The sequence below is a fragment of the Nyctibius grandis genome, chromosome 5 (genome assembly GCF_013368605.1).
Source record: "Nyctibius grandis isolate bNycGra1 chromosome 5, bNycGra1.pri, whole genome shotgun sequence".
NCBI classification, from domain to species: domain Eukaryota; kingdom Metazoa; phylum Chordata; class Aves; order Nyctibiiformes; family Nyctibiidae; genus Nyctibius; species Nyctibius grandis.
Window position 1 is genome coordinate 12673229 of NC_090662.1, and position 27202 is coordinate 12700430.

General features: G+C 38.4%; 1 protein-coding gene across 1 annotated transcript in view; it reads left to right on the forward strand.

Annotated features, from left to right (window-relative positions):
* Positions 1-27202, forward strand: part of SEMA3C (semaphorin 3C) — a 123510-nt gene that overhangs the window by 90522 nt on the left and 5786 nt on the right. The window contains exons 11-17 of the mRNA XM_068400638.1: positions 1900-2044; positions 6796-7018; positions 16660-16748; positions 19323-19364; positions 20614-20771; positions 23766-23833; positions 27015-27145. Of these exons, the coding sequence (XP_068256739.1) occupies positions 1900-2044; positions 6796-7018; positions 16660-16748; positions 19323-19364; positions 20614-20771; positions 23766-23833; positions 27015-27145 (856 nt within the window). The remainder of the gene's footprint in view (positions 1-1899; positions 2045-6795; positions 7019-16659; positions 16749-19322; positions 19365-20613; positions 20772-23765; positions 23834-27014; positions 27146-27202) is intronic.

A 27202-nucleotide genomic window follows, 5' to 3' on the forward strand; every position in this document is an offset into this window, starting at 1 on the left:
ATTCCTTTAATGGCACTTTCTAGTAAAAAAGTCCTTGCATGAAAAAATATTTTTTCACAATACACTTTTCTGTCTTTTTTTCATGTGGATCCAGGGATCTTCTTTCTCAAATGTGTGAACCAGCCAGGAAAATATGATTTTATGATATTTAATTGGGAAAAAAAGAATCCTATAACTTGTAAACATCTGGTGCTGTCTACATTTTATGATTCCTACTGCACAAAAAGAGAAAATGCTGAGGTTATGTTTAGCAGTAAAACCACACGTATGATTAGGTTGTGGATGCAACATGCCTGAACTGGTTACACTTTTACCTAATTCTCCTGGTATTCCTGCAGTGGAAATGAGGTTTGAATCACAGGACCGTATAAGGTGACAGCAAAGAGAAAACTTCACTTTTTCCTGGCTTTCAAGCTGTTTTCTCTCTCTCTATTGAAGTTGTTCCACTCATGTGTTTCTGTTATCATGAACCACATGTTCTATACTTGCTTTATCTTTGTTTGACTATAGATTGGATGTGTTACCTAGTTAAATACAGCGATCACAATGATTTTTACTTCTTAGCAGTTCCTTTTTCTTCACCTCTCTAGACTTCTAGCTCATAACAGGAGCAAGAGAGAAACATCCCACTAAATAATAACTATTAGTACTTTTATGTAAACCATACAGAAGGAAACCAAGTAATATCAAAGCAAATTATTTTGGTGGCATAATCTGCTGTAAATCTAACATAAAACATCTGGAAAGATTAAATACATTTCTTAAAACCTATTAATACCTACTAAAATTTCCACAAATACCATAATCCATCTAAAAGGTTCCTCCTGCTAATCCATATACAGCTGAGAACAATGTGGATTGCACTTTCCTTGTTTAGAAACTGTGTAATGTTTTCATTTTTTTTTCTGCAGTGTTTTTTTTTCTTTTTCGATTGAAAGCAGAGGGTTACTTGGGCTGTCTTCATCCTGTAGTTAGCATCAGGCAGATTTCAGACTGTCTGAAGTTTCCACTTTGTTACATCTCAAACCATACATGCGGTGAGAGAAAAAAAAAAAAGAGGAGTTAATTCACTCCAGTGAGCCTTAGCATCACTCTGGAGATTGTTCCCCTAGTGCCCTCCATCATCACGGGGTGATGAAGGCCATTCAGGTCTTGTGCTGGCTGAGGAAACATCTGAGACCACTGCTGAACCCAGAGCAGTGGAAAAACATGCCCTTCTCATAGGTGACCCCCCAGGTTCTCCTCAGGAAGCATCAAACTTCAACCCTTTTGAAGGGGTCTTTGTAAGACCAATTTTGTGGGTGGATTTGAGGACTGTGTAGGAGTAATTCCTTTACAGCCACAACCTGTCCCCATTTTGCTTAGAAAAGCTGGCAACTGATTGTAATAATCTAACCAATTGTAATTGCACTGGATGTTTTGATTAATATTTTAGCCTTGTATTTTAGGAGGCTTATGGAGGTCTTGTGGTTAATATATTGGTAGGGAGTTCTGGAAACCTGTGCTGAGGTTGGCAGTATAAAGTTTGTAAAACTCTTGTCTCACTCAAGTCAGCAGCAATACTGTTGCCATTGATTTAACTGGGGCCAGATTATGTATCTTTTATATTCAACATTAGGAAATTTTCTTATTCCACCGGTAGGGTAGTACTTTCCTCCCTCTTGTTTCAATTCACTGTTCAGAAAGGTGCTAGGTCTTAAGGAGTAATCATGTATATTGAAAAGCTAAATTAATTGATTTTAAATGTATTAAACTCATGGTATGGAAGCATTAAATTGCATCAAATATATTCTTTTAGAGGTCTCTTTCATTACTGGACCATGCAAAAAGATGGAAAAGCTATACAAAAGTTGGTAGATTGTAATACTGTCTTTTTCCTACTGTCTTTCTGTCTTCCAGCTCTATATTCAAAGGCTCAGCTGTGTGTGTGTATCATCTATCTGACATCCAGACTGTGTTCAATGGGCCATTTGCACACAAGGAGGGCCCAAACCACCAGCTGATTCCATATCAGGGCAGAATTCCATACCCGCGACCTGGCACTGTAAGTACAGAGATGTTTATGCAGGCTTGCCAATTACTTGTCTTTGTTTAATACATAAATAAATATTATTTATTCTAGGATAATGGACTGTATGTGACTATGACACTTAGTTACAGTTCAGAACAGTTTTATTTGCTTCTTAGCTTGCTATGCAAATCTTGTAGTATCTGGAAATCTTCTAGAGAATTAAAAGTCATGCAAAATGTTAATCGCTCTTGCTCTTTCTGCTCAAAAGGTGGTAAGAATTACTTCATTAGATGGCAGTCATATTGTTTACAAGTACGTTTACATTTTGTGTGTCTATTTGAGTGAAAGATATCTAAATAAATAAGCATACAAAGACAGCATTATGACTGTGTCCTAGTCTAGATCCAAATGTCTGTAAGTTCTTCAGTCTGTATGAATTTTCCATAGTTCTCTAAAGTTTTGCAGCTCTACTGGGATGCTTTGGAGATGTAGTAGTAGAACAAGACAAAATTTTTCAGGACTTTCTTTCACTGTATCAGGGGTAGTAATAATCTTTCAATAAATTCTGTACACCATTAGAGCTAGCTCTGTTTCCAAGTTTTACAAAAATGTCCCATGAAAGATTTTAAGCAAAATTGTTATTTTTTTTCTTTTCACCTTTATGGTGTATAAAAATTGCTGTTGATGCAGTTTTGTCTTTATTTACTTATTTACTTATTTGCACTATTCTTAATTTAGATTTAGCAGAAGTATGAAGTCTAATATTCCCAGCTTTAATGAAGATTATATGAACTTTCTCTAGGATCTTCTCTAAATCCCTATTTGCTAAATTAAGTATGGTAGTGTGGACTTTTGTTGACTCCTATGAAGTCTTCCTACAGTTTAAGTACCAGAATTAAATAAGTATGCACAGAATCATAAATCGTCTCTCAACTATGTAGTTATAATTTATTTTTAGATGAACACCTTGTTGCTTTTCCATTTATCACGGGAAATTAAATTTTATTTTAATTTTGCAAGTCACTGCAAGAACCTTTAACTATATTGCTGTTTCATTGATATTCATCTTTGTGCTGTAGATCTTGTTCTTTTTCTTTCTCTCCCGTACACTAATGCACAGATACATGGAATAACTCTCCCTGTTCACACAATTCTTCATGACATTTTAGTGCAGTTATTACTGGCTGTAAGATTTAGGACTTCATGTTCCCAGATCTCTAGAATTATCTAATCAGTACCTGATATTCCACTAAAGTCTAATGCTACCATTATTCTTTCTTTGCAATTAGTTCATACAGCTCTAATCTCATGAGTTCACTGAAGCCTTAAGCTTAAACTTTACAAAAAAAAGAAATTAAATGGCTCATTTAAACAGGAAGTTTCACACTCTTGTGTTTAGTCACATTTCTGAGTTTCTTGCTGCTTCAGAATATTGTATTTGTATTGTTTCCTCGACTACTGCCATGTTATTCTTGGTTCGCCTCACAGAGGCTTATGAGGTATTCCAGATGGGCCTAAAGAAATTGGGCACCACAATGGAAAGGGAAAAAGAAAATTCAGATTTGGATTTAACATGGTGGCAGAAATTATCTACATTTTTCAGATGTGCTGATGAGCTCTGAATTTGAAGATGAATTCTTAGATCATAGCTCACACAACAATAAAGCCAAAAGAGATTCTTTTAAGATTGTCATTGCTGTTTTTCTGATCACTGGCTTTCTGTGCTTCCTCACAATTCATCCACAACACAATATCTTAAAGGTGTATTTTCTAAGCTGGGACATGTTTGGCTTTGCTTTTATGTTACTGCCAAAAAGTTTCACTTTTAAATGCATGCCACAAACTCTATTTTTCACTTATGTCAAAGCATATGTAAAAATCAGGACATGGGGATTTTTTTGCTGCTCAGAATTTGTGTTCAAAGGGTTAACTTTGAATAGCCACACTTGCAGACTATGGGGCATGAGACTCTTTCATCTGGATGTAGGTTTTTTGTGACTTCTGGGGTGCTGGACTAGACAGGGATGCCTTTTTATATGACATGGAAAATCCTACTTTGCAGTTGCCTAAAGAGATCTTCATAATAAACCTCTGGACATAAATTAATATTCATTGTGTCGCAATACATTGGATAAACAATGAAAAGGCTTTGGTATAGCTTCAGTAGGATTAAATAAAGCAATACTTTCATTTGGCCATAATCAACTCCGCAGTGTTTGGCTGCCCTTCACTAAATACCAATGGTTTCTTTTTCCGCCACAAGCAAAACTTACTTATGGAAAAAGAAAGGAAAAAAAATTACATAATTGGCATCTTGCTACTAAATTCAATGATGTTTGAGGATAGTTTCCATTTTTCAGAGTTTACAGAAATAGTTTTTGTACCTACAGCATGTTGGGGAACATGCTGTAAGTTAAAGAATTCTGTTTCTCTCTGCAATCTAACTACATGGTGATCAACTGTGAACATAATTATCATGTAGCCAAGTCGTTGAATGAAGTGTGAAGGATACACTTTCAATCCCTTCAGGAAAGGGAGAGCTTATATGGTTGTTCAGTAACATCTTTTGCTTGTCATTGGTTTATAAGGGGGATAGCAAAAGAATTAATTGATTAAAGATGTTGGTTACGGCTTTGCTCAGAACAATGATATAATGCAAGTTTTTAGGGTCATACTGGAGTGAACCATAGCACAGACATTTTTGCAGGAAGTCACAGACAAAGGTCTTATGATCTCTAAGTCAGGAATGGAAGGACAGAAAGTATCAAAGTAGTCTTTTAACTGAGCTGTACGGGACAGGAAAGTTTAATTTGAACTGATCGTGAAATACTGATTGTTTGAACTGATCGTTTCTCTGCAGAGAAACTAGGATCTGGCAGGTCACTACCAAGTAGAATAATCTTGCTAATAGCCTTCATATTTATGAAGACAGTTCTTTTTTCAGCATTTTTTGCTAATCTTAGCAGATAGCTCCGTACATTGCCTGTGGATGACTGTGGATGGAAGTGCTACAGACGGAAAGAGCAGAGCAAACAAGATAATCAGAATTCAGTTTTGTGAGGACTTAGAGGGCTAGCATGTAGTGTCATTTCTATTGAGAAGTAAACCAAAACCCTCAGGATAAATAAGAGTCCAGAATAATCAGTTGTCAAGGATGTCAGATGGGAAAAGAGACTCATATCTGCTCTGAGTTCTGGTTCTTCTTCTTGAAGGTAACTGATGCCAGAGCAGTTTCTTTTAAAGAATTCCTACCAGAGCTGTTCTACTTTGTATAAATAACGAAATCCTAATTGAACCAGAAGTTGATTCTAAAGCCTGTGATTAGGCTGCAGTCCGCTCTCTACTTTGTTTCTGGTATTGCCCAATGGATGGTTTGTTAAGTGCAAAAGATGGAACAGCTTTTAGCAGCAAGGGTAGAACGGGCACTTCTGACTGGTGGTTAGAGGGATCCCCTGGGAGGTGAAAACACAGATTCTAATGTTTGCTCACATCAGGTAGGTTGGACACATGACTCATATATCCCCAGCGCGTTTCCTAGTCTCCCACCGTATGATTCATTTTATGTAATTTTAGCCCTGTAAAAGCAGGGCGTCTAGTCTGAATTACTGACTACAGAGGAAACCTAGATGGCTAACTAAGAATAAATGCCTGACTTTGAGACAGTAGAAGTCAGGTGAGGTAAATCTCTCCCTAAGCTACTAGCTATTTTTGTGTCTGTGGTTTTGACCAGAAAGTCCATCCTAGATGTAAGAATGGTCCTCATCAAAATAAACAAGTTTCCATGAAATGCTTCATATTGAACAAATCAACATTTTCCAACTGGAAAAATATTGTGTTGAAATATTTCTGACTAGCTGCAGTACTCCGAGGAGAGTTTCACAGCTCAGAAATCTGGTAAGGGATAAAATGAAAGCTCAGGAGCAGCAATAAGAAGTGCAGTAATGGTGGGTGAAAAAAAATCATGTAAATTAACATAGGTACCTCCAGAACATCATACCAGTTACTGACATAGCTTCTGATTTCTTCCCACAGTCTTCTTTTAGTTTCATTCTCAGTAAACACTTGAGATTTCTACAATTGCTTTTATTTCCTCATGAGGTCCAGAATGCCTCAGGGCTGATTATTTGGATGGTTCTTCATTGCATGTAAAGAAGCATCCAGAGTATTCATGGACCTGTTATTTCTTGGGCATAGGGAATGTACAGACAAGATCCTGTGAATGGCCAGCCTTCTCAGATGTAAATGAGTTGTCATGGGACCCCCTCATCAACTCCATATTATTGTTTTTTCAAATGAAGATGAATCACAGGCCCTTTCGCTATCTCATAATCAATATAATGACTAGAGGGATATTGATCAAATTACAGCTAATATCAGATTTTACTTTTTGCCTTTGTACTAAATCTATAACAAACCAGCTGTGGAAGTTTGGTATCTTCCCATACCAATCACTTGGATTTTTTTTTTTTTTCAACAGGCAATTTGAAAGCATAAAGAATGTGGAAATAGGTCCAGAAGTATGGATCTTTGCCATCAAGCTGGGCTTTGAAAGTTCAAAAATATGTTTGTGTTTGCTTTATCTGAATTGATGGGAGTTCAAAGCATAGCTATTCAAGCACTTCATTCCCGTTACTGGAACATAATTACTTTCAGTCAGGCTCTGAAGTGTTCTTTCGGGAACTTACTTTGTCAACTATCTGTCAATATTTGTAAATGACTTGGAGATGAAAACCCTCTGAAAGATGGTGAGAATTGTTAAGCATTGCTGCACATGTTTCTTACAGTGTCCAGGAGGAGCCTTCACACCTAATATGCGGACAACCAAAGAGTTTCCAGACGATGTTGTGACCTTCATCAGGAATCACCCTTTGATGTTTAATCCCATTTACCCAATACACAAGAGGCCATTAATCATTCGGATAGGAGCCGACTACAAGTATACAAAGATTGCTGTGGATCGAGTGAATGCTGCTGACGGAAGATATCACGTCTTATTTCTTGGAACAGGTAAGACAAACTTAGCAACAGTCATTTTCCTCCATTGTATTACAATTTGCAACCAACTCAAATCTGTATAACTTATAGCTTTCAGAAATATTTGCTATCTACAAAAATACCTATAGAAATCCATAAATTATGCTCTTTTTACTTTCTGTGCATTTTTATGTTTCCTATAGACATTAATTATGTGCAAGAGATACAACGTATTGATATGAATTTTATTTGAGACAGAAATCAACACTGGTGTATATTGTATTTGATCTAAATTATAATACTTCTCTTTAATAAGGTTTGCTGCAACATGATTCCACATTAGAATTTGATGCTCTCCAACATGAGTAAAAATACCAAAATCTGGCTTTGTATTGTTTTGTATACTCTCATCATCATTGTTTAATATATGCTGTGTAAGCTATTTCTGAAGAAAAACACAATCTGATTAGGAGGTTGCAAAGGCAAAAGTAGCAACTCCACAAAAAGAAGTAAAAATATGGAAGTATTTAGCAGACAAAAAGAAACAAATGGTTGGAGTCCTAGCAGTAGTGGACACAGAGAATTTGATCCAAGTATTCTAAAATAATTTCCGTCTAATATAACCTACATTTTGTTTTTAGTTACATCAAATTTGAATCTGGTGTTATGCTTCTGAAGTCTGCAGGGAACAGGTCAAGTGATTCTCGTACTGATCCATTTTGATTTTTTAAAATATTCAGATATGAATCACAGTCTTCTGATTGAAGCAGACAAGCGGAGTGGTACTCTGGCTAGACCCTGGTTTCACATCTGAAACTCCCACTGGCTTAACAGGGCATTATAGATTGATAGGCACAAAGGCTAATCTTTTTTACTACAGATGGTTTCAAGCAGAACAAAGGAAAAGAACTCGAGGAGAACAAATACATCTCTGAACATCAGAAAATAATTATAGAGATGGCTTGCATTGCTTTTATGGTTCACATATTATTGAGGTCCTGGTTGTTTTCTGCTTGTAGAATAACTGTGTCTGCCAGCAAACTCACAAGGGGCTGGGAATAACCATCCTGTTATAATAGATTTAGGAAGCTGGTGCTAAAAAATCTCTCAGGAATGTCAGGCTTCTATAGGGGCAGGATTAAAAGGAACTCTCTTCACTCTTCTTAGAAAAACCTCCCCGACTATCAAAATCAGCAGGATGCCCCTGTGCTGAAGGAGGCCAGCTGCATACTGTGCTGTATTAGCAGAAATGTATCCAGACAGTGGGTGGCTGGAAGAGATTCTTCCCCTGTATTTGGCTTCTGTCAGGAGTACCATCTCCAGTTGTGGGCTCCCCAGTACAAGGAAAACATTGACATAATGGAACAAGATCAGTTGAGAGACTGTAGCGTGTGATGTATGAGAAGAAGCTGAGAGAGTTGGGTTTATTCAGAAAAAGCTAAGGGGAGACCTTATTGCTGTTGACAGCTATCTAATGGGAGGGTACCACTATCTAATGGGAAAAACCAGATCTGGACTCTTCTCAAGGTACTTGGTGTCAGGGTGAGAGGTAATGGACACAAGTTGCAATGTGGGGGATCGCAATTAGATATAAGGGAAAAGGTTTGCACTGTCAGTGTGGTCAAATATTGGAACAAGGGCACAGAGAGGTGGTGAATTGTCCTTCCTTGAAGACTCGAAGGATTCAAAACCGAACCTGGCACAGCCCCAAGCAACCTCCTCTAATTGGACCTGCTTTGAGTGGGGGACTGGACCAGATGACTTCTAGAGGCCCTCTTCCAGCCTACAGGCTTCTGCATTTCAATGAAAGGAAACAGGAAAACAGAAACACTTCATTCATGTTCTTGTGTCAAACATTTACCAGGTCACCATCTACTGTACTGTGAATGCTTAGTATGCTGTAAGGTGTAGTCAGGGTAGAAGAAGCTCTGGGTAATGAATTACATTAGGAATTTCATCAGTTTTTCATCTGGATGTTTTTGTTTACTTGGTTGGCAGTTGATAATGAGTTTAAGGTGTTCTTGAAGATCTCTTTATTCCTACTTGCAGAGTCATTGAAAACTACCAAATTAAGCTCATTAGGACAGGGCTTTCTTCTTGAAGTGAGTATCCCCGCCCCCCCCTTCCTAACATGTAACACATCTTCTTTTTAGTTTAATTAATTGTAGCTACAGTTCTTGACTTTGGGGCCCTTTAGGGTCATTTTGCCTCCTTTTCCGACAGAAGTAAATAAAAGAGTCTTTGTACACTACTGTAGAAATATTAGGAGTGTTAATAGATATTGTCCCTATTACTGTTACACAAGTAACTCTTAGTAAAAGAGAAGGTTTGGGTTTCTATTAGCTTTATTCCTTGCCAAATCACTATGTTTAGCCAGAGTAATAGCTTCATAGGCTAGTACAGATCTTTCAAATGAACTTTTTATGCATTTTTTTAATGTAGTATTGCCATTGTTTTAAAATGCTCTGTAAACACCTAATGTTAATTGGAGGAAAATTCTACTAAAAATTAGTGGAAAAGACAAGACATATAAGTTTCCAACCAATACAGGATTCTCAATGTAGCAGTGATAGTACTGGAAATGTATTAAAAATTTGAAATGTGCATGAAAATGCACAATATGGTATTTAGCATTTCCATAATTCTGCAAGAGATAAATGCAGTTAATTTCATTTTTTACTTTGATTAGCTTCTGTCTGGTTCTAGGTGATTGGTAGCCTCACACATACACCTGTGATTCATTAAAAAACATCAACATACCTCAGTTTGTTCTTACATTTTGTTAATCCTCTTCTGTGTATCAGCACAGGGTCCATCATGGGACAAATACGTAAACTGCAGCTCTTGATACTTTATATTCATTGCTTTATCTTCTGCATTACACTGGAGATGAGGATCATTGCCTGCTTTCTAGTTAGTTGGAAGGGAGGCATTATTCTTCCTAAGTAGGGCACAGGACGCTAATAGCTTCCAAGGTCTTCCTCAGAAGAAACTGGTGCAATGTAAGTTATTGCGTTTCTCAGCCCTTTCAAATAAAAGTGATCAAGTTTCAGTCACTGAGAGGAGAAACTTGTTTTCTTTATTCACTTCTTTCTGTGAGACTCAGGAGGATTCAATGGAGATATTAACTGTCAAAAGGAATGCAGAGGGGATTTCCTTTGGTGTCAGTTCATCCCAGCAAATGCAAAAAACACGTTGTATAGGAGAATTTCATGTGATAATTTCCTTGGGAGCCTGGAGCCCCACAGCCAGAGGCAATGGGACTTGACACCTGGTGACAATTACACTCAGCTTGGATGATGAGTTACTGCTGCTGAACTGAGATGTTGCCAGCCATGTCTGTCACTGTCAGTGACCTGTCTCATGCTTGAAATTGGAGTGTTTTATGTCTTGCCAGATGCAGAGCACACAAAATGTTTAGCTTTTCCTCTCTTCCTCCTCTATAGCCTCAATAATAAATCAGTTCCTGGATGCAAGTGAAGAATAACAGAAGTATAAAGCTCCAAGAACCCCAGTGGTTTTCATCATGCAGCCATGGCATGGGAGGGTATAGGCAGCTGTGTCATTTTTTTCACTAATGGGAACTAAATGTAGTGTTTCCTTTGCACCCCCAGACAAAAGTGCGGAGCTCACAGAGGCTGGTCCATGCCCAGAGTTAATACATTGCTTTTCTCCCTCGCTCGCCTACATAGCTAACAAAATAAATCCCAGGGACAGACATTGTTCCGGCAGCATTCCACCCGCTTTTCAAATGATAACGATCTCCTATTTTCCTTGTGCTTTTCAACCTGAAGACTCCCAAAGCACTTAAAAAAAACTTGCTAGTTTTGTTAAGTCCACCCAAAGGGATCTCCACCTCCCTCTGTAATGAATTGATTTAGAGTAAGAACCAAGTCTTTAACGGTAGAGAGCAGTGCTACAAGAGATGAGTGCTGTATACCTCGTCTTCCCAAACAGAAGCCCAAGGGACAATTTACTTGGATATAATGTAATCACTCATTTGCATATTTGGCAAGGGCGATGCTGATGGTACTTTTTCCCTATGCAGTAAGTAATAACATAAGCACTTCAGGAATTTGGGGTCAGAGTTCTGCTTCGATTATCCCATTTCTGTGGTAGGCCGGGACTCAGTCCTGAAGTTTTTTGATTCATTCTAGAGTCTTACTGTAATTACTTTACTCGTTTCACTTACATCTGAAGAACCCAGGCTTTCAACATTTTCCATTTATCCTTTGGTAGATTGTTTTCCATCTGAGTTTTAACAGCAGTAAAACAGCATGAGAACATTTTCCTGAGATTAATATTTATTTTTTAAGCATGCCACCTACTGCTTGCAGTACGAAAGCCTTCGGTCAAAGTACACACAGATTGAACAACCGAAAGATTGTGCATGGGGTTTTTTTATTGCTCTTGGCGTTATGAAAATATTTAAATGTCTGGGTCAAACTTGGGTACATTAAACAGCCATGGGCACCAATAGGATTTTTTTCAGCTCCTTGCTATCAAGATAAGATTTTTTTTGTGGAAAGAGATCTAAGTTACTGTCATAAAAAGGCACTTCAGACTTCAATGTGGCTTATTCAGATTATTAATGTGCGCCACATGCATCTGATGTGGCATGAGGTTGATCAGTGGTTCTTATTATCTTCTCTGATGCAACACTTGTTTTCAAAGTCTGGATGCAGTAAGTGCCTTCAGAGCATAAGGTTGTATTACTCATTTTCATGGTGTTACATGATGCCTGTCTTTTTGGAAAACTAACCCTTGCTGACAACAGTAGCCTTGAGTAATGCAATAGCCAAAATTGCATAATGAGCTACAGATTCTAACAGGGAGAGATAATCTGGTCAGAAGAGCAAGCTTGCCTCCCGTAGATTTGCTGGCTACATCTTCGTGACTGTGAGCTTGGGAAGATGATGTTGCACAACAGTGGCACAACAGGCAGAGTTTCCTTCTTCCTCTTGGTCATGCTGCCTGAGTCATTCAAAACCTTTCGTTGACCAACTCATCCAAAGCTTTTTCACAGCCTTTTAAGAAGATAGGTAAGTTAAGAGGGCGTTCCTCCACCTGTTTCATTTCCCCTCTTCCGTTTTTGTTAAAACAAGCTCCCAGTGTGTCCCAAAAGTTTGACCAAACTGGGGCTATGTGAAAGTTTTGCCCTCAAGTGTGAGCTCATTAACATTTGTATCTTCCTTTTTGTTCTTTGATGCAGCTTGAAATGACTTTACAAAGTTTCACAGCAATACAGTGAGCTGGAAAAAAATTACACCCATTTGACAGATAAGTGAACTAAAGCACAGAGAGGTTAGGTGGCTGCGGTGGGAACATGACTTACAGCAGACACCTAAGGACAGCAGAGAGCGCGGGGACCTGGCTCTCAACCTGACTGCTAACTTGCCACCATATCAGGTGCTCTGCTGAGCCTCAACATTTTCTCAGGCAGAGAGATTTTAAGCATTCTACAAACTCTTTGCTTTCTTTTTTGTTTGCAATTTTATTTGTTTGCATCAGGTTCAACTCAGATTAGAGACCAAGAATAATTAAAGTTCTATCAGGCTGACAGGTACAACATGGATAAAGGTTTTCAGAGGGTCTCCAGCAATGTCTGACACATCAGGGAGGGGGATTACTGCAGGAGGCCTCCCTGTGAAACTCCTGGCAGGGTAGCAGTTGATGTCCATTGCAGTTGGTTTTTTTATGGTGTGGAAAAATCAGGTTTTTTATTTGTTGTTCAGTTTGTGCATGTGATGTGGCTCAGGGGTGGATGGGTCTTGAATCCCTTTGAGGCTCACAATATTGACGACTGCAGTGTTCACTTAGGGCTGGTGAAAGAAAAGCTAGTAGAAATTCAGAGAATGAGATTTAAACTCAGACCTGCAGATTCAGCTTCTGGAATACCGATTCCAGCCAAATACCTGTCTATTTTTCATTGCTGTTCATTAAGCATTGCGTTTTCCATTGCCCGTAGTCAGCCAGACGAGGAATTAGTATAATCAGGCATAGTCCAACTGGTATCAGTGAAGCTTAGCTGATTAACACCAGTCCAGAATCATGCCCTGCATTTCAAGGAAGTTTTTTCATAATTATTTTTATTATTGTTATTATTATTATTTGTCTCTCCTTCCTTGGACCATTTATTGGACTGCCCTCCTTCTCCATTTATTTCCCACTCTGCATGCTCTCTACACCATTTTTTAGCTAACAGGATGTTAGCACTTTCCTCCCCTCTTTCTTGGTCCTCTCAGAGGAAACATGATCTCAGTAACATTGTCTTCCATGTCAAGCTGGGAGACTGCAGTTATTCAAGCAGGTTTGAAACAGAAAACCAGTTATTATGAATCGCCCTTGTCCTCTTGATGTCAGCTTGAGGGAGATTCCTTCTCGTTTGTCTGTCTGCCCTTGACTCACAGGCTGCTGGGCTGATGCGAGGCCGCAAACAGCTCCTGGTGAAAAGTCAGGGAAGTGGTGAGCATAAATCTGCCTCTTCACTTCATACATTCTAGTGGTGGACTGATATTCTGGAGACACAATAGCTTTTGTCATGACTGTGAAATCATAACAGTGTAGAACTGTTTGCAAGTGGATTTCTGGAGCTAACAAGTAAACAGCGAAAGAAAGTATCCTGGTCACTTTTATGATTTTTACAGAATTAGGTTATAATTTTATATGTTGGCCTAAGCATGAAAACATTTGACTTATACTTGTTTTATGATCTCTTATGTCTGGCTTAGAGCACAAAAGATTATCTATTATGAAATACACTGGGAAACAGCTCAGTCACTGCTGCTTTGCATATATCTCCTGCAGTGCACACTGCTGCATCCTTTCCAACCTTCCTTCTGACCCAGGGAATTTAGTTTGCTGCCTTGCTATTGAAGGAAATAAGAAAAACTCAGATGTGCCATAACCTTTCTGACATGAACACATGTAAGTGCTTGATTTGTCATCTACTGTGCTTATAGTGGAGACCTCAGTACTACTGAGAAAGGAATAGGAAGTGTTTTCTGGACATTTTCATTTATTAAGGAATAGGCTGAGAAACAGTAGAAAAATTATCTTTAGAAGGGGTGAAGGGCTGTGTACTGCTACATACAAGCCATGTACTGTTGGAATTATGTATATATGTATGTACAGACTATTGGAATTCCTTGCTTTACGTGGTTTCATTTAATGAATAGCTTTTTATTGCCTACTTTCCCTAATATGTATATTTGTTTTAAATCTTGTATTAAGTTTACTAATCCCTTTAAAACAATGGAACATTCCTTTCTGCACGATCTGTCCCTCATGGTACAATACCAAGTCAAAGTGAATGGTAAAATATTGAGTCAAAGGGAATGAATACCAAAGTAAACAGTCCTTAACTCTGTGTATTTTGCTGGGGTGTGACAAAAAGGCAGATAGGAACCTAGTTTTCAAATAGGAGAGTTTATTAGGACACAAGGACTTGGCGTCAGGCACTATCAGTATTTTCTGTCCAGGATAAGATCTCCCCTCAGGTTCTGATTTCAGTTTAGCGCAATGTTTGAAGACAAAAGACAATTTAGGAATTTTAAATGTGTGGCATGTGCTAATGGATCATTGAAATAAACCGGTTCTTAAGAGGCCCAGCAGCCTCACATTCCTTTGCAGGTAAAGTCACTGTCAACATCCTTAGTGCCCTGTATGTCAGGGTTACAGGTAGGTGACACTACAGGCAGCTGAAGAAAACCACAAAAGGCTGCAACTCTTTCCTGCGCTTCTGATACAGTATTTAGTATGGTATAGTTTAATGTTAGAGGGAGGACATTGATAAAAGGATGCAAAGAGGCAGAGGTAGACTGGACTTAAGCCGTGTATATTTGTGAGTGGGTTGTTCCCTTTAGTAGGAGCAGAAATACACACACACATGCACATGCACACACACACGCTTCTCCCTAGCTCTGATGAGGGATGCATCTGCAGCAGTTTAAAGCTTTGGTGGGTCCTGGCAGTTAGTAAATCTCTCTCAGGTTCTCATAGCTTTGCTAATACTGGCACCCAGTCTAGACCACAGCTGTGCTATCACAAGATTTAGTTTCAGTAAAGTTTCTTCGGAAGGAACTGATTTATCGTGCCATTGTATAATGAGAATAAATGTTCTCCATAGAAAATTCTCATGAAAAATTCATGCCTAACGTGTCCTGAGCATGTACAATTGATAGCTGCACATTTTTAAGTCTTGTCAGCTTTCACTTTCTCTTTTCCTTTTTTTCAAATAACAAAATACTGTAATGTGCTCTCTGTGTGTGGTCAGGTCATTACATATCAATATTCTGGCTTTAAACCTCATTTTTTTTTAAATAAAATATGTTGTTATTTGCTGGCTTCCTCCAAGGAAATAAGAAGATGTAAATTATTTACTGCAACCAACTTGCCTTGCAGCTCCAGCTATGGAATTTAGTCACTGACCTTAAAAGCAAAAGCAAAATTACCTTTTTTCAGTTTATGTTGTCTACATCATGAATTGCCAAACAGGAAGCTGAGATTTCCTTTCCTCAGTCACAAATTCTTAAAAATACACATAGATACTTACCTGTATAGTGCTATACTAATGTTTTACTAACCGCACAACTCTGTATTGCTCATAAAACTTTTGAGGGCCGAACAGAATCTGTACCATGTGGTCTCATTCCTCAGAATCAATATTGAGCAAATAAATTTATTCTACTCAGACTAATTTCCAGGCCTTTCAGGCAAGAGGAATTCTACATGCTGTACTTTTTCCAAGTAAAAATGCTTGTCCTTGTGATTGTCCCACAGTCTGCCTTTTCTGCCACATCAGAAATACTTCAGTGGCTGTCTCAGCCTTTCAGAGCCTTCACAGATGGACCCCCCATCTCATATATTCTTTCCACATAACAAATTTGGAAAACTAATCACAAATATCCCTTTGGTCTCACTCATCACATCAACCCTGCAAAAACACTGCCATTGCCCCATCCTTCTTACTTCTTTTTCCTTTGATCTGAGTGTATTTGGGAGGCTTGGAACTGTATTTTGAGAGGGCAACCATGACAGAGTAGCTACAATATCTTCACCTTGCTTTTCCTTTTTTCCTTATGGGCCAAAATATTAACTCCTACCAATATGTAACAGAATTCATTACTGTTTGACTTTCCTAAAAAAAAAGCTTTCATCTCACTTTGTTTAGGTGTTGATAGAGTTATTCTTTAGAAGATTTACCTTTTATGTCATCAGTTGTCGTTACGTTTTATTAATGAATATGAATATATATTAAGTTATTCTGTAGCTTCCTTTTACCTGTTTATGTTGCTGTGTTTTTACTTTAAGATCATTAGGATAGATACTGCCTCTGTCTGTGTGTCTGTACAGCAACTAGTACAGAAGATACTAATTCTGATTGATCTTTTTGGGTAGAATGGTAACAGTGATGGTAGTAACTCCAATCTTACCATGACTTCTTCATGTTCATATATGAGAATAATACTATATATAGTATTCCTATATAAGGAATCATCTTGTGGTTCTTTCTGACCCCAAACCCTAGAAATTACTGAACTTTTCTTACCGTTCTCTATGTCATAGTGCTTGCTTTGATGGTTTCTTTTCATAATTGATAATGGTTCATTTAACTTTTTATTTCTCTCTCTCTCTCTCTGTCACATAGCCTCACTTTTTCTCATCTTTTTCAGATCAAGGAACAGTACAAAAAGTTGTTGTCCTACCCACCAACTTCTCTGCCAGTGGAGAACTCATTTTAGAAGAGATGGAGGTTTTTCAGGTTTGGCTTGCTCCTACATTTACTCTTCCAATGTGTATGTTCACACAAACACTTTGTTCTAAGAGACTTTGGCAAGGGCAACTGTGACTTGATAAAAGATCATGTGCGTACTGTCAACTTGATACCCACCCAAAGAGGAATATAAAATGTCCACTGTTATGAAGGCTGTAGCTAGATTAAGTCCTTTTTTTCCCCCTATATTTAAGTTGCTTGTTTTTTATGTTGTTATACTGGCTAGAAGGATTTTGATAATCACATTTTCATGAGGTCATGTTATAGTGGCTGCCAGAAAGCAACTTTTATCATTGGCATCAGGTGTTGAGACTGTCACTATTTACAGATAGAATCTAAGATTTTTGTACTTCTTTGATTATCTGATAATCTTCCTGATTCTGAGCTGCAGAATGGAAGCAAACTACTGTTGTTTTTGCTTAACTCCAGTTCTTCAAAGCCACATGCCTCCGGAGTCAAGAAAGCTACAAGCTTAACACAACATGAGCTGAAAAGAAACACAAACAGCTACAGGGAGAAATAAGGGAATAGCCTCTGTCAGTCACTCTGGCATGTAGCAGCTTGTAAGAACCTAAAGAAAATGTTCACCCTCATGTTGAAAACCCCTTTCAAATTTTTGAATGGGCTATTCTTTAAAACATGTAGTCTTGGGACAAATGGTAGTGTGCACTTATAAACTTAGTTAAGAGTTTTGCCATGGGCTTTTGTCTATTTCGTTGAGGGGATACAAAAAGGAAAATTTAAGCTTTTTTATCTAGATGGACAGCATTAACAATTTCCTTAAGAAAAGGAATACACTCTGTTTTAACCCTCATAAAGGCATAATTAGTCTTCCTAGGCTTTTGTTGAAGACTTCTCTTTAAAAAAGATATATGTGAGTAATATTACCTAAAGAATACCCTTCACCTAAGTATTACTAATTCCATTTACTGAAAGGTAAATTAATACAGCAAGCAGATAAGTGGGCTGAGAGGAATCCTGACCCTAAACCTAGTTTCTGGGCCTCTGTGCACAGACTTTTTTTATCCTGAACCCTCAAAATCATGATATTGTAACCTCTGCTATTGAAATCTGTATAGGCAGCATGGCAGTATTTTGATGAGTCTCTCCAAGAGAAAGGGAATGAGATCACTAGCTGTGTGCTAGTGAATATCGAGAGTAAGCAAAGCACTGATTCCTTTCCAGAGTATAAGCAAGGAAAGGAGAATGTGGCATCAGATCCAATGTTGCATTTGACCTTGAGTCTCCAGACAGTTCACTAAATACTAGAGCAGTTCTAAACTCCTTCAAACCTTTGCCAATTCACCTGATTTGCAGCCAGATTTCCTAGTCCTGGCCTCCTTGCTCCTTTTGTTGTCCACTGCAATTAATCCTGGCCCACCGTTATGCTTTTCCTTTGTGACTGAGCAAATGCTAAATCTTCAAAAAATGCTGAACATTTTTATTATTATCAATTTTATCATTTGTTTAGATGAGAATAATGAATTGCTTCATTTGCTTAAGACAATGAATGTGATAATTCCTTTTCCATCTCTTTAACGTTTGGACACAGACGATAATAGACTGCAGTGATGACACACAGTAGTATAGAGTACTGTCTCTGGGAAAGAAACATTCAATAACACACATGCCATTTTTAATATTCTAGTCATTGATAATCTGAAAGTATATGTTGGATGGTAACCAAACTGTTTGCACTGTAGATAATGTGTAGGAGAAATATGACATATTCTTATCTGGATCATGTGGTAAATATGCATGAGCTATTGTATTATTTTTCTTTATCATCATCACCAAAGAACGAACATTGTTTCTTATTACCAAGTGAGAGTAATGGCTTCAGAACCACCATGTCAACTAGACCATGGCACTAAGTGCCACATCTAATCTTTTCTTAAACACCTCCAGAGATGGTGACTCCACCACCTCCCTGGGTAGCCCTTTCCAATCCCTAATAACCCTTTCTGTGAAGAATTTTTCCTAATGTCTAACCTGAACCTCCCCTGGCGCAGCTTGAGGCTACGACCTCTAGTCCTGTTGCTAGTTGTGGGAGAAGAGAACGACCCCCATCTCACTACAACCTCCTTTCAGGTAGTTGTAGAGACCAATAAGGTCTCCCCGAGCCTTCTTTTCTCCAGGCTAAACAATCCCAGTTCCCTCAGCCGCTCCTCACAGGGCATACCCTCCAGACCCTTCACCAGCCTTCTTGCCCTCCTCTGGACTCGCTCCAGCACCTCAATGTCTTCAAAACACATTGCTCCTATGCTGCTGAGGTAACACAGATGCAGGTTAATTAGAAGTATACAAGAACTTGTTGATGCACATGAGTAATAATAATGCCGTTGAGTTTAGCCAATGCATTTAGTGAGACATTACTTGTATTTATGTCATTGTTTTATTTCCGAATGTAGCAGAAATTAGTAGGAGTGGTGCCTTTCCAAGATATGAAAAGTCGTAGTTTTCTTAGATATGACTTAGGTTTTATTGAATTTTAGACTTTAATGTTGGGACAGTATTAACAAGAGAGTCCTTGTAAATGTGGTTTGGAATTTTGTCTTTCAGAGTAATTCTCCTGTAACAACAATGAAGATTTCATCTAAAAAGGTAAAGTGGAATGCTTACTTAGTGCTTATTAATTGAGAAATAAATTGACTTGAATATGTTAGAATACCAACTGTTGTGCAGCATACTAAATATAGGCAGGAGATTTTCCATAATGAATATGGAGAAACTTGACTGAAGTTTGCATGAGCTGTTTACATGCCCCAGAGCCACTAAGATAAAACAATTCCTATTCATTATGTATCATTTCTAGTTCACTGAAACTGTAAATTTTTTTGTTGTTTTGTTTGACAAGGAAAAAAGTATTAAAAGAGGAAATTTGCCCTCCCCTTTTTTTCTATAAGTCCTAAATAGAAGTTTTCCCTTGGAAGCCTGGTCAATGCAAAAAGGCAATGCTGGGACTGTTGGGTCCATGGTGCAGTTGTGTGTGTTTGTTTGTTACTAATAACAATGGCAATAAGAACGATGAAAACAGATGAGAGGATTTCTGATGAAATGTTAAACACCCAAACTAAAAATTTGTATTCCATGATTTTGCAAGCAACACGTTGCTCAACATTTTACAAAACTACTAATAAGTAAACATTATTCACTAAATTGCATTCAGTGTAATTTTTTAGTTTTATGACAAAAAGATCAGGGGAGTTTCAATGGTTTTGTTCAATATTAATTTATATTTTAAGAATAATTGATTGTTTCTGAGTAAAACAGTCGCTTTGGCACAGATTTTGGGGATGACCTATTCACTTTGAACTTCTTTTGCAAAAGAAATTCTAAAAGTTCTGTTGGCTTATTTTTCTAGGTATATAAGGCTATCAGAATCTGGCCCTAAGCCTCAACATAATCTCTAGGTTTTATGTCTTGGAACTCTATGCGCTGGAGAATCCAACTAGGAAGTCTGCATAATATTTATGAAAGTGACTATATGCAGAGAAAATAACTTAGTTCAAAGGCTTGAGCCAATAATCCTTACTGAATAAGAACCAAGTTCTCAAACCTGAGCAATATTAACTCAGCCTGTCTGCCCCAGAACAGAACAATGACACTCAATGTCCAAAAAACATTAACATTCCCCAGTGTTTCTAAGTGTTTTCTAACAGGAAGGTGGAAATATTATAGGCCTGTTCACCTGGGAGATCTCTGTTTATGCTGGCTTTATATATATATTAGTGGCTCCCCTCTTGGTCTTGAGTTAATTCCAAAATTAATTGGAAGATTTTTAAGTGTGTGAGCTGAGTCTTGGGTGAAGCTCCTCCACATCTGAAATAAATCTTTCCATTTCCTTCTACAGCAACAGTTGTACGTGAGCTCAGATGAAGGGGTCACCCAGGTATCCCTGCATCGCTGCCACATCTACGGCACTGCCTGCGCTGACTGCTGCCTGGCCCGAGATCCGTACTGCGCCTGGGACGGCAACTCCTGCTCCAGGTTTTATCCCACAGGGAAAAGGTGAGCAGCGTTTAGCAGCCCAGTGAAGTCTGGAAGGAAAGAAGGCTTTTGTTCTGAGATGTAGCCTGGGGTGTTACAATGAGATGGAGAAGTGGGATGTCATTCCTTTCAAGAGCATGTACAAACAGTTCCTCTGTAGCTATCGTGCTTGGCATTGTTCATCACCTAGGAGCGTATGCTGCAAGAGCGTATGCTAAAGAGCTTGCCTTTTCATATTTAAAGTAATGGACTGAAAAAATAAAAATAAAAAAAAACCCGTTCCTAATCATAAATATTAATCCCTCTATCTCACGCACACAAAATCAGTGAAACGCTTGTTCCCTTTGCTTAAAATCAGTTGCTCACTATGGATGTAATTATGATAGCCCTGAATACAGCAGGGCTGTCTGAGGAATAAAAGCCATTTATTTTTTTTTGTTCCTCATTTGCTACTAAGTGAGAAGAATTACTTCCAGGGAAATTTTAGGCAAATGTGATTTCCATGTAATGCCTGCAGATTTGGGGTTTTTGACATGAGATTTATTAAAGCAGACAAGGAAAGCAATTTCTCTTTAATTTACAACAGAGCTAATAGTCCATCTCATAATTCTTATGCAAAATAGGAGCCTCTTTCCTCCTCCCAAGGGAAATATTTAATAACATGAGGCTGTAGTGAGCTCTTGCATTACTAAGATTTTGTTTCATATACAAACAAAGCTACAGAATACACAATGAGGTCTGACTGCAGAGGAGACAAACCTTTCAGCTATATGCCAGAGCTTTACCCCCTCACTGTGTGCTCACTGCCTGCACCTGAGCTGCAGATTCAGAAGACAAGATACAGTTCATGGGCTTTACTCCTTTACCTACATGGAAGGAGATGGCAGACAGAAACGGGCAAAGCTTGGCTCTGCTCCAGTGACCCAACCAGCTGATGACAATGTCACCCCCTGGGATTAAAGACAGTTACTTTTGTTATTGCAAAGTTTTCTTGATTCATTCCTTATTTCAGGCTAAAAGGTAAAACCCAACCTGGCCATGTAGCAATTGATAAAGTACCTGGGGTTTTTACTGCTTTCACTCGTCATATTCAGCCTCCAGTCTGCAAACTGATTGTTTTGTTCCATGGAACAAAGGTCAAAAGACGGGGCCAAGGTGGGGAGGAAAGAACAGAAAAATCCCTGAGTCTCAGGCCACCTAACTCCTACACTAACATAGCTGCCGAAAGATATAATGAGCAGTCAGGTATACCCAGTCAGTGCGGTTTCCAGTGGATTCCTTGCCATCCCCGTTATGTACGCCCAGGGTTGTTTCCACTGGGGTTTCCTTTCGTGCTGACTTTTTGTTTGCAATTTGCTTTTTATATCAAACCGAAATAAACACCTAAAACTGTATGGAAAAGAATCTGGTTTTCATATATAAAGAAAATGAGTTGTTCCCTTATCTAACATGAGAGATAATGAAGGAGAAAACACTGGTAATTAGAGCCAAATCCCATAGTCTAGACAGTAGTATCTGCTGGACACATTCGCTTGTTTGCTTCTTTTGACACTTTTGTCTCCCATGGATTACTGCGGTTCCTCATCCAACGTTGATTTACCTCAAAACACCTGACAGTATTATCGTTATTTTCTAAACACCACATTCTCAACGTTTTTTTTAATAAATATCAAACTGTAAGTTTACATTCTCAGAACTGCTTAATGCAAGCAGCGTGCCATTTCTGACAGCGTGGAGCAGCTCACGGTAGCACAGGAATCCTGAAATTCACTCAGAAATTCTTCATTGTCTCCTTTGACTCACATATGTAGTTCACAAAGGTTAAGACCCCACAGTATAAGATGAAATATTTTTGATGGTAAACATCAAAAATATACTTGGAATGTCAGAAATTACTCCTTTGAAACATCACCTTTCAAATGTTTCCTTTTAAAACAATGCAGTGAAGGATCAGGTGACATGGGATTGTAAACACTGTCTCTGGGTGTTTGTGCAGTACCTGGTATAATGTGGCCACAGAGGCATCACCCTTCACTCAGCGGTACTGGAGCTGAAGGGGCTTTTTTATGGTTTCTGATCTCACAAGTAGTTAGTGCATAGTTCCCAGTACAACTGTTACATATCCCAGCAGCATCCATTTGCAACAGTTTATCACCAGTATATTTTTTGTTGCTCTTGATAAATATTGAACTAACTTACAAAATATTTAGCAAACAAATTAATATATCTTAAGAATAAAAAAATCCAAGTACCAGATTTTCATGCACTGAATTGTGAGTGATGACCTCCTAGATGAGGAGGATTGAAATGCCAGTATTCCAAATCCCAGCAAACTCCCTACCTAATTTGCTACAGAATTGTGATTTTGCATCTGTCATCCAAATAATATAACAAAGTCCCATTTAGAAGTATTCTGAGACTTGGTGAGTTTGAGTATCTTTTGGAAATAGTCACATATCCTCAAGTAGAGGACAGAACTGAATCTTAAGTCTCCAGCATTCTGGATGAATGCTTCAGTCAGTCTGCTGCCAAGGTGGCTACAGGCACCAAAAATAAGGTGCCTGCCAAAATCAAGGAGGTAACATGGCCTATATAATAATTTTGTGTTGGTGCGTTAGATATGAGCACTGTGACTCTTACGCATCTCATTTTTAGGTGCTTGCCTTTATGAAGAGTTCCAACTAGGGGTTCTGGCTTTGAACGTTAAGTCTTGCAACAATGAACCTATGCCTATTTCATGCATCAACTCTAACCCTTCCATCTCTATACCTCCATTGCAAAACTACTTTACCTACCAAAAGTACAACCATTTTATAAACTTCAGGAAACTGATTATTCACTTAAACAGTATCTTCACTCTAGCAAGCCTGCCAAGAGTAAAGCACACTCACAGTAGGTCATGAACTATCCCTAACAGCTGATCTAGTAAAAAAAATCCAAACCCACAAATAAAAAAGTGTTTATTTGCAGTGTAGCTATCTTGGAATAACATTTTGGTTTTACAAAATATTTCAGGAGGAGTCGTAGGCAAGACGTGAGACATGGAAACCCTCTGACTCAGTGCCGAGGTTTCAACCTGAAAGGTACTATAATTTAGAGATCCTCATGCTATATAAAGAACGCATGGCTTTCCTTTATGTGATTCATCATAACTCACATTATCTATGTGGCTTACTGGTAAAGCATAATTATTTTCCAAGTCTGAGTTTTGTTTTGATTTTATTTTAACATATTTCCTTGCAATTACATGAAACCTGTGTATGTATGATAAAAAGATGAACCATGAAATACATAGTTCAGCAGGCATGAAATGAGAAGCTGACAGTGTTGACTAGAAATAGGTACAGTGAATTTGAGGGCTGTTCTACTTCTAAATCCCTTCAGTCTTTATTAACTCCTCTTCATGCATTTAAGTCTTGGACCTCAGAATTATTCTGAATATTAGATGCCATATTGAGTTTTGGAGCACATCTTTCAGCAAACAGCAGGTTCTAGGCCTGTCTTTTGAGTTATGATTATTCCTTTCTCCCTTTACGTGGAAAAATAAACCGTTCCAAATGTCTTTATGAAGTCTCTTATTTCCAGCTGTGCAACTGTTTAGTCACCCTGGCATGGCGCAGGTGGACAGGAGAGCCAATGCTTTGCCCTCCCAGCGACTACTTTCTCCAGATTGATGGACACCAGTCAAATATGGTCAAAGTCATAGTAAGACTAGACACATACATATAGGCAGCTTAATCCTCTTCAACCCCATGCAAGTCTGAGCTAGGCAGAGGCAATGTACGCCATCAAACCAAGGACACATGTTAGAGAATTACGCTCCTTTCACCTCTGTTTCTGAGCCTGCATTTTGAAGTGCATTCTCATCTGTACCATCTGGAGATCAAATAATAGGCCTGACTGTAAATTTTTGATTGAATTTTTTCAATAAAAGAGCAGCGCTTTAAGAGTTACACATGAAAGGTTCAGTTAATAATAATTCAACTGAAATGGTCTCCGCTGGGTCTCAGAAGAATCTCCTGCATCGAAACAAACCACAATAGTCAGTTGGGTGTAGATCCCTCAGCCCAAATGTGGCTAATCCTGCTCTAGCTGCCAATCTACAGCGCCAGCGGGTCTATCCCCATGGCTCAGTATTAGGTCATTTATATGAAGCTGAATATCTTGAACAGGTAATTACAAAAGATGACCCCACCATTAGAGTATGCACCTGAGCTCTGAGAGATCCATCTTAAAGCTTAGGCTCTGAATCATGAAGTAACTTGAGCTGCGTGTCCTACCTTGCAGGCATGTGCTGTGACCACCCAGCCATTGTCTGTCCCAAGGGTGTGTGTCTCCTCTTTCGATGTGGAAAATGTGAGAATGTCAACTGTCTGCTTTCTGGGCTGAGGGGAAACAAATGTTTAAACCTTGACAGTCCTGTGAAGCAGGTTTCTTGTTTTCCAACCATTTTTTTCATGTGGGTGTATTTATAGGTTTATGTCTTTTAGCAACTTCAAAGGATGTTTTGGTGGCAGCAGTGAGATATAGCATAGGTAGATGGCAGGTTTTTCCCTAGTGGAAAAAATGATAAAAAGAAACAGCAACCTAGGCTCTTTCAAAATATAATTAAAACCATTTATAGCCAAACTACTATGTTTGGGAAAAAAAATGAAATCTGCCTAAAGGACAAAAGAGCAGAAAGTCAGGCAATAGCAAGAAATCTTCCAGGTTCATAGGGAACCATAATCCTGAAACAAAGTCTTTAAACATGATAAGTTGCATGCCTTAGATCTCTCAGCATGTATAAACTCAACATTTTTGGCATATTGCAATTTTTGAATAGATCATCAAGAACTGAGAAGCTTGTGTGATTGCTTTTCAAATGTTCTGTTTAATATGTTATGCTTGTGTTAGCCCTTATGGCCATTAGAGAAATGCATTTGCATTCTTTCAGTCTTTTTCTTAGCATGTGTAAGTAGTAGTAGTAGTATGGAGTAGGTAAGAAATCAGATATATATTGATCAATTAAAAGACAAAAATGCCTTTCTGTGGTACACCTAGTTCCAGTGTACATAAAAACAATAATGTGTTGCAGCTCTGATTCTCACTGCTCCACAGCTTCAGATAGGTCAGCCCACATATAAACTCTTTGCTAGCTTTTGGGCTTTGAATGCAAAATATTTCCACATTATTCTCCTAAAAGTTACAATTTATTTTTGTTCAACCTCATAAATGTGCTAAAAACTTTGAAGGACCAGAACCAAGCAAAGTCTCCTTCCTTTAGTAGAATAGATTCAAATTTCCCATATCAGTTGATGAAAGAAAAAAAGAATGGGAGATAAAGTAGAGCCTGAGGAAAACCAGTCTTAGGAGTGTGCAAAAACAGAGTCTGATTTTAGACATGTCGACCTCTGGGTATTTGCATTTCTGATACTATTTTGTATCCATTGGTCCTTTTAAAAAAAAAAAAAAAAGAAATAAAAAAATATTGTATTTTATATATGATGTAAGCTTTTAAATCTGGAAGTGGATTGTTTTCTGAACAAATATTACGATTTGGGCCAAGCAATGAGCATCTAATAGTTCCTACCAGTAACTGCCAATTTTTCATCTATCAAGACTACAAAGGGGCACAAGTCTAAGTGATGACATATGCCCAGCACTTGCCCAGGTGTTGCTGGAGTGCTATAAATCTGTCCTGCTCTCTGTTGCTGGCCTGTCTACGTATTCATTGCCTTTCAGATTTAGAGCCAAGTCCCTTCCTTGCTTTGTAGGAGAAGCGGAGGAGTGAGAGCCGAGCCTGCCCTCTCTCGCCTCCCTGTGATACCGCATGCAGCCTTCGTTAGGGCGTGCTGCTGTATTTTGAGTCATACAGCCATATTCCCCCAACTCATAAACTGTGAAGTGTGAAGAAATACATTAAACGCTTCATTCTCCTTTGGATCATTCTATACAGGTGGTGTTGTAGTAGTAGAGAATGAGATCATTTCAGGGAACAATATCCCTGAGGTCAGTTATCCCATCAGAGGAGCTTAACCAGCCCACAGGTATCCTACTTTCTCAGAACAAACCATGTTGGATTGAAAACACTGGTATTTGGAACTGGATGTGCTTCTTCACATTTCATTTCGTTTCTTTGAAAATTTTGTGCCCTAAATTACTTATTATTGGCCAATATCAGGATCAGATATACTTCATTTTACCTGTATTGCAAACAGTTACTTGCTTTCTATATCGAATCACCATTCGCAGTAGCCTCACCTGTTCTCTTTTTCTTTCTAGCATACAGAAATGCTGCAGAAATAGTTCAGTATGGAGTAAAAAACAACACCACCTTTCTTGAGTGCACACCCAAGTCTCCTCAAGCTTCTATTAAATGGCTGCTACAGAAAGACAATGACAGGAGGAAAGAGGTGAGTAATGTGAGCAGTAGCTCTGGAAGGGACCTCAGTCAGCATCTAATCCACTCC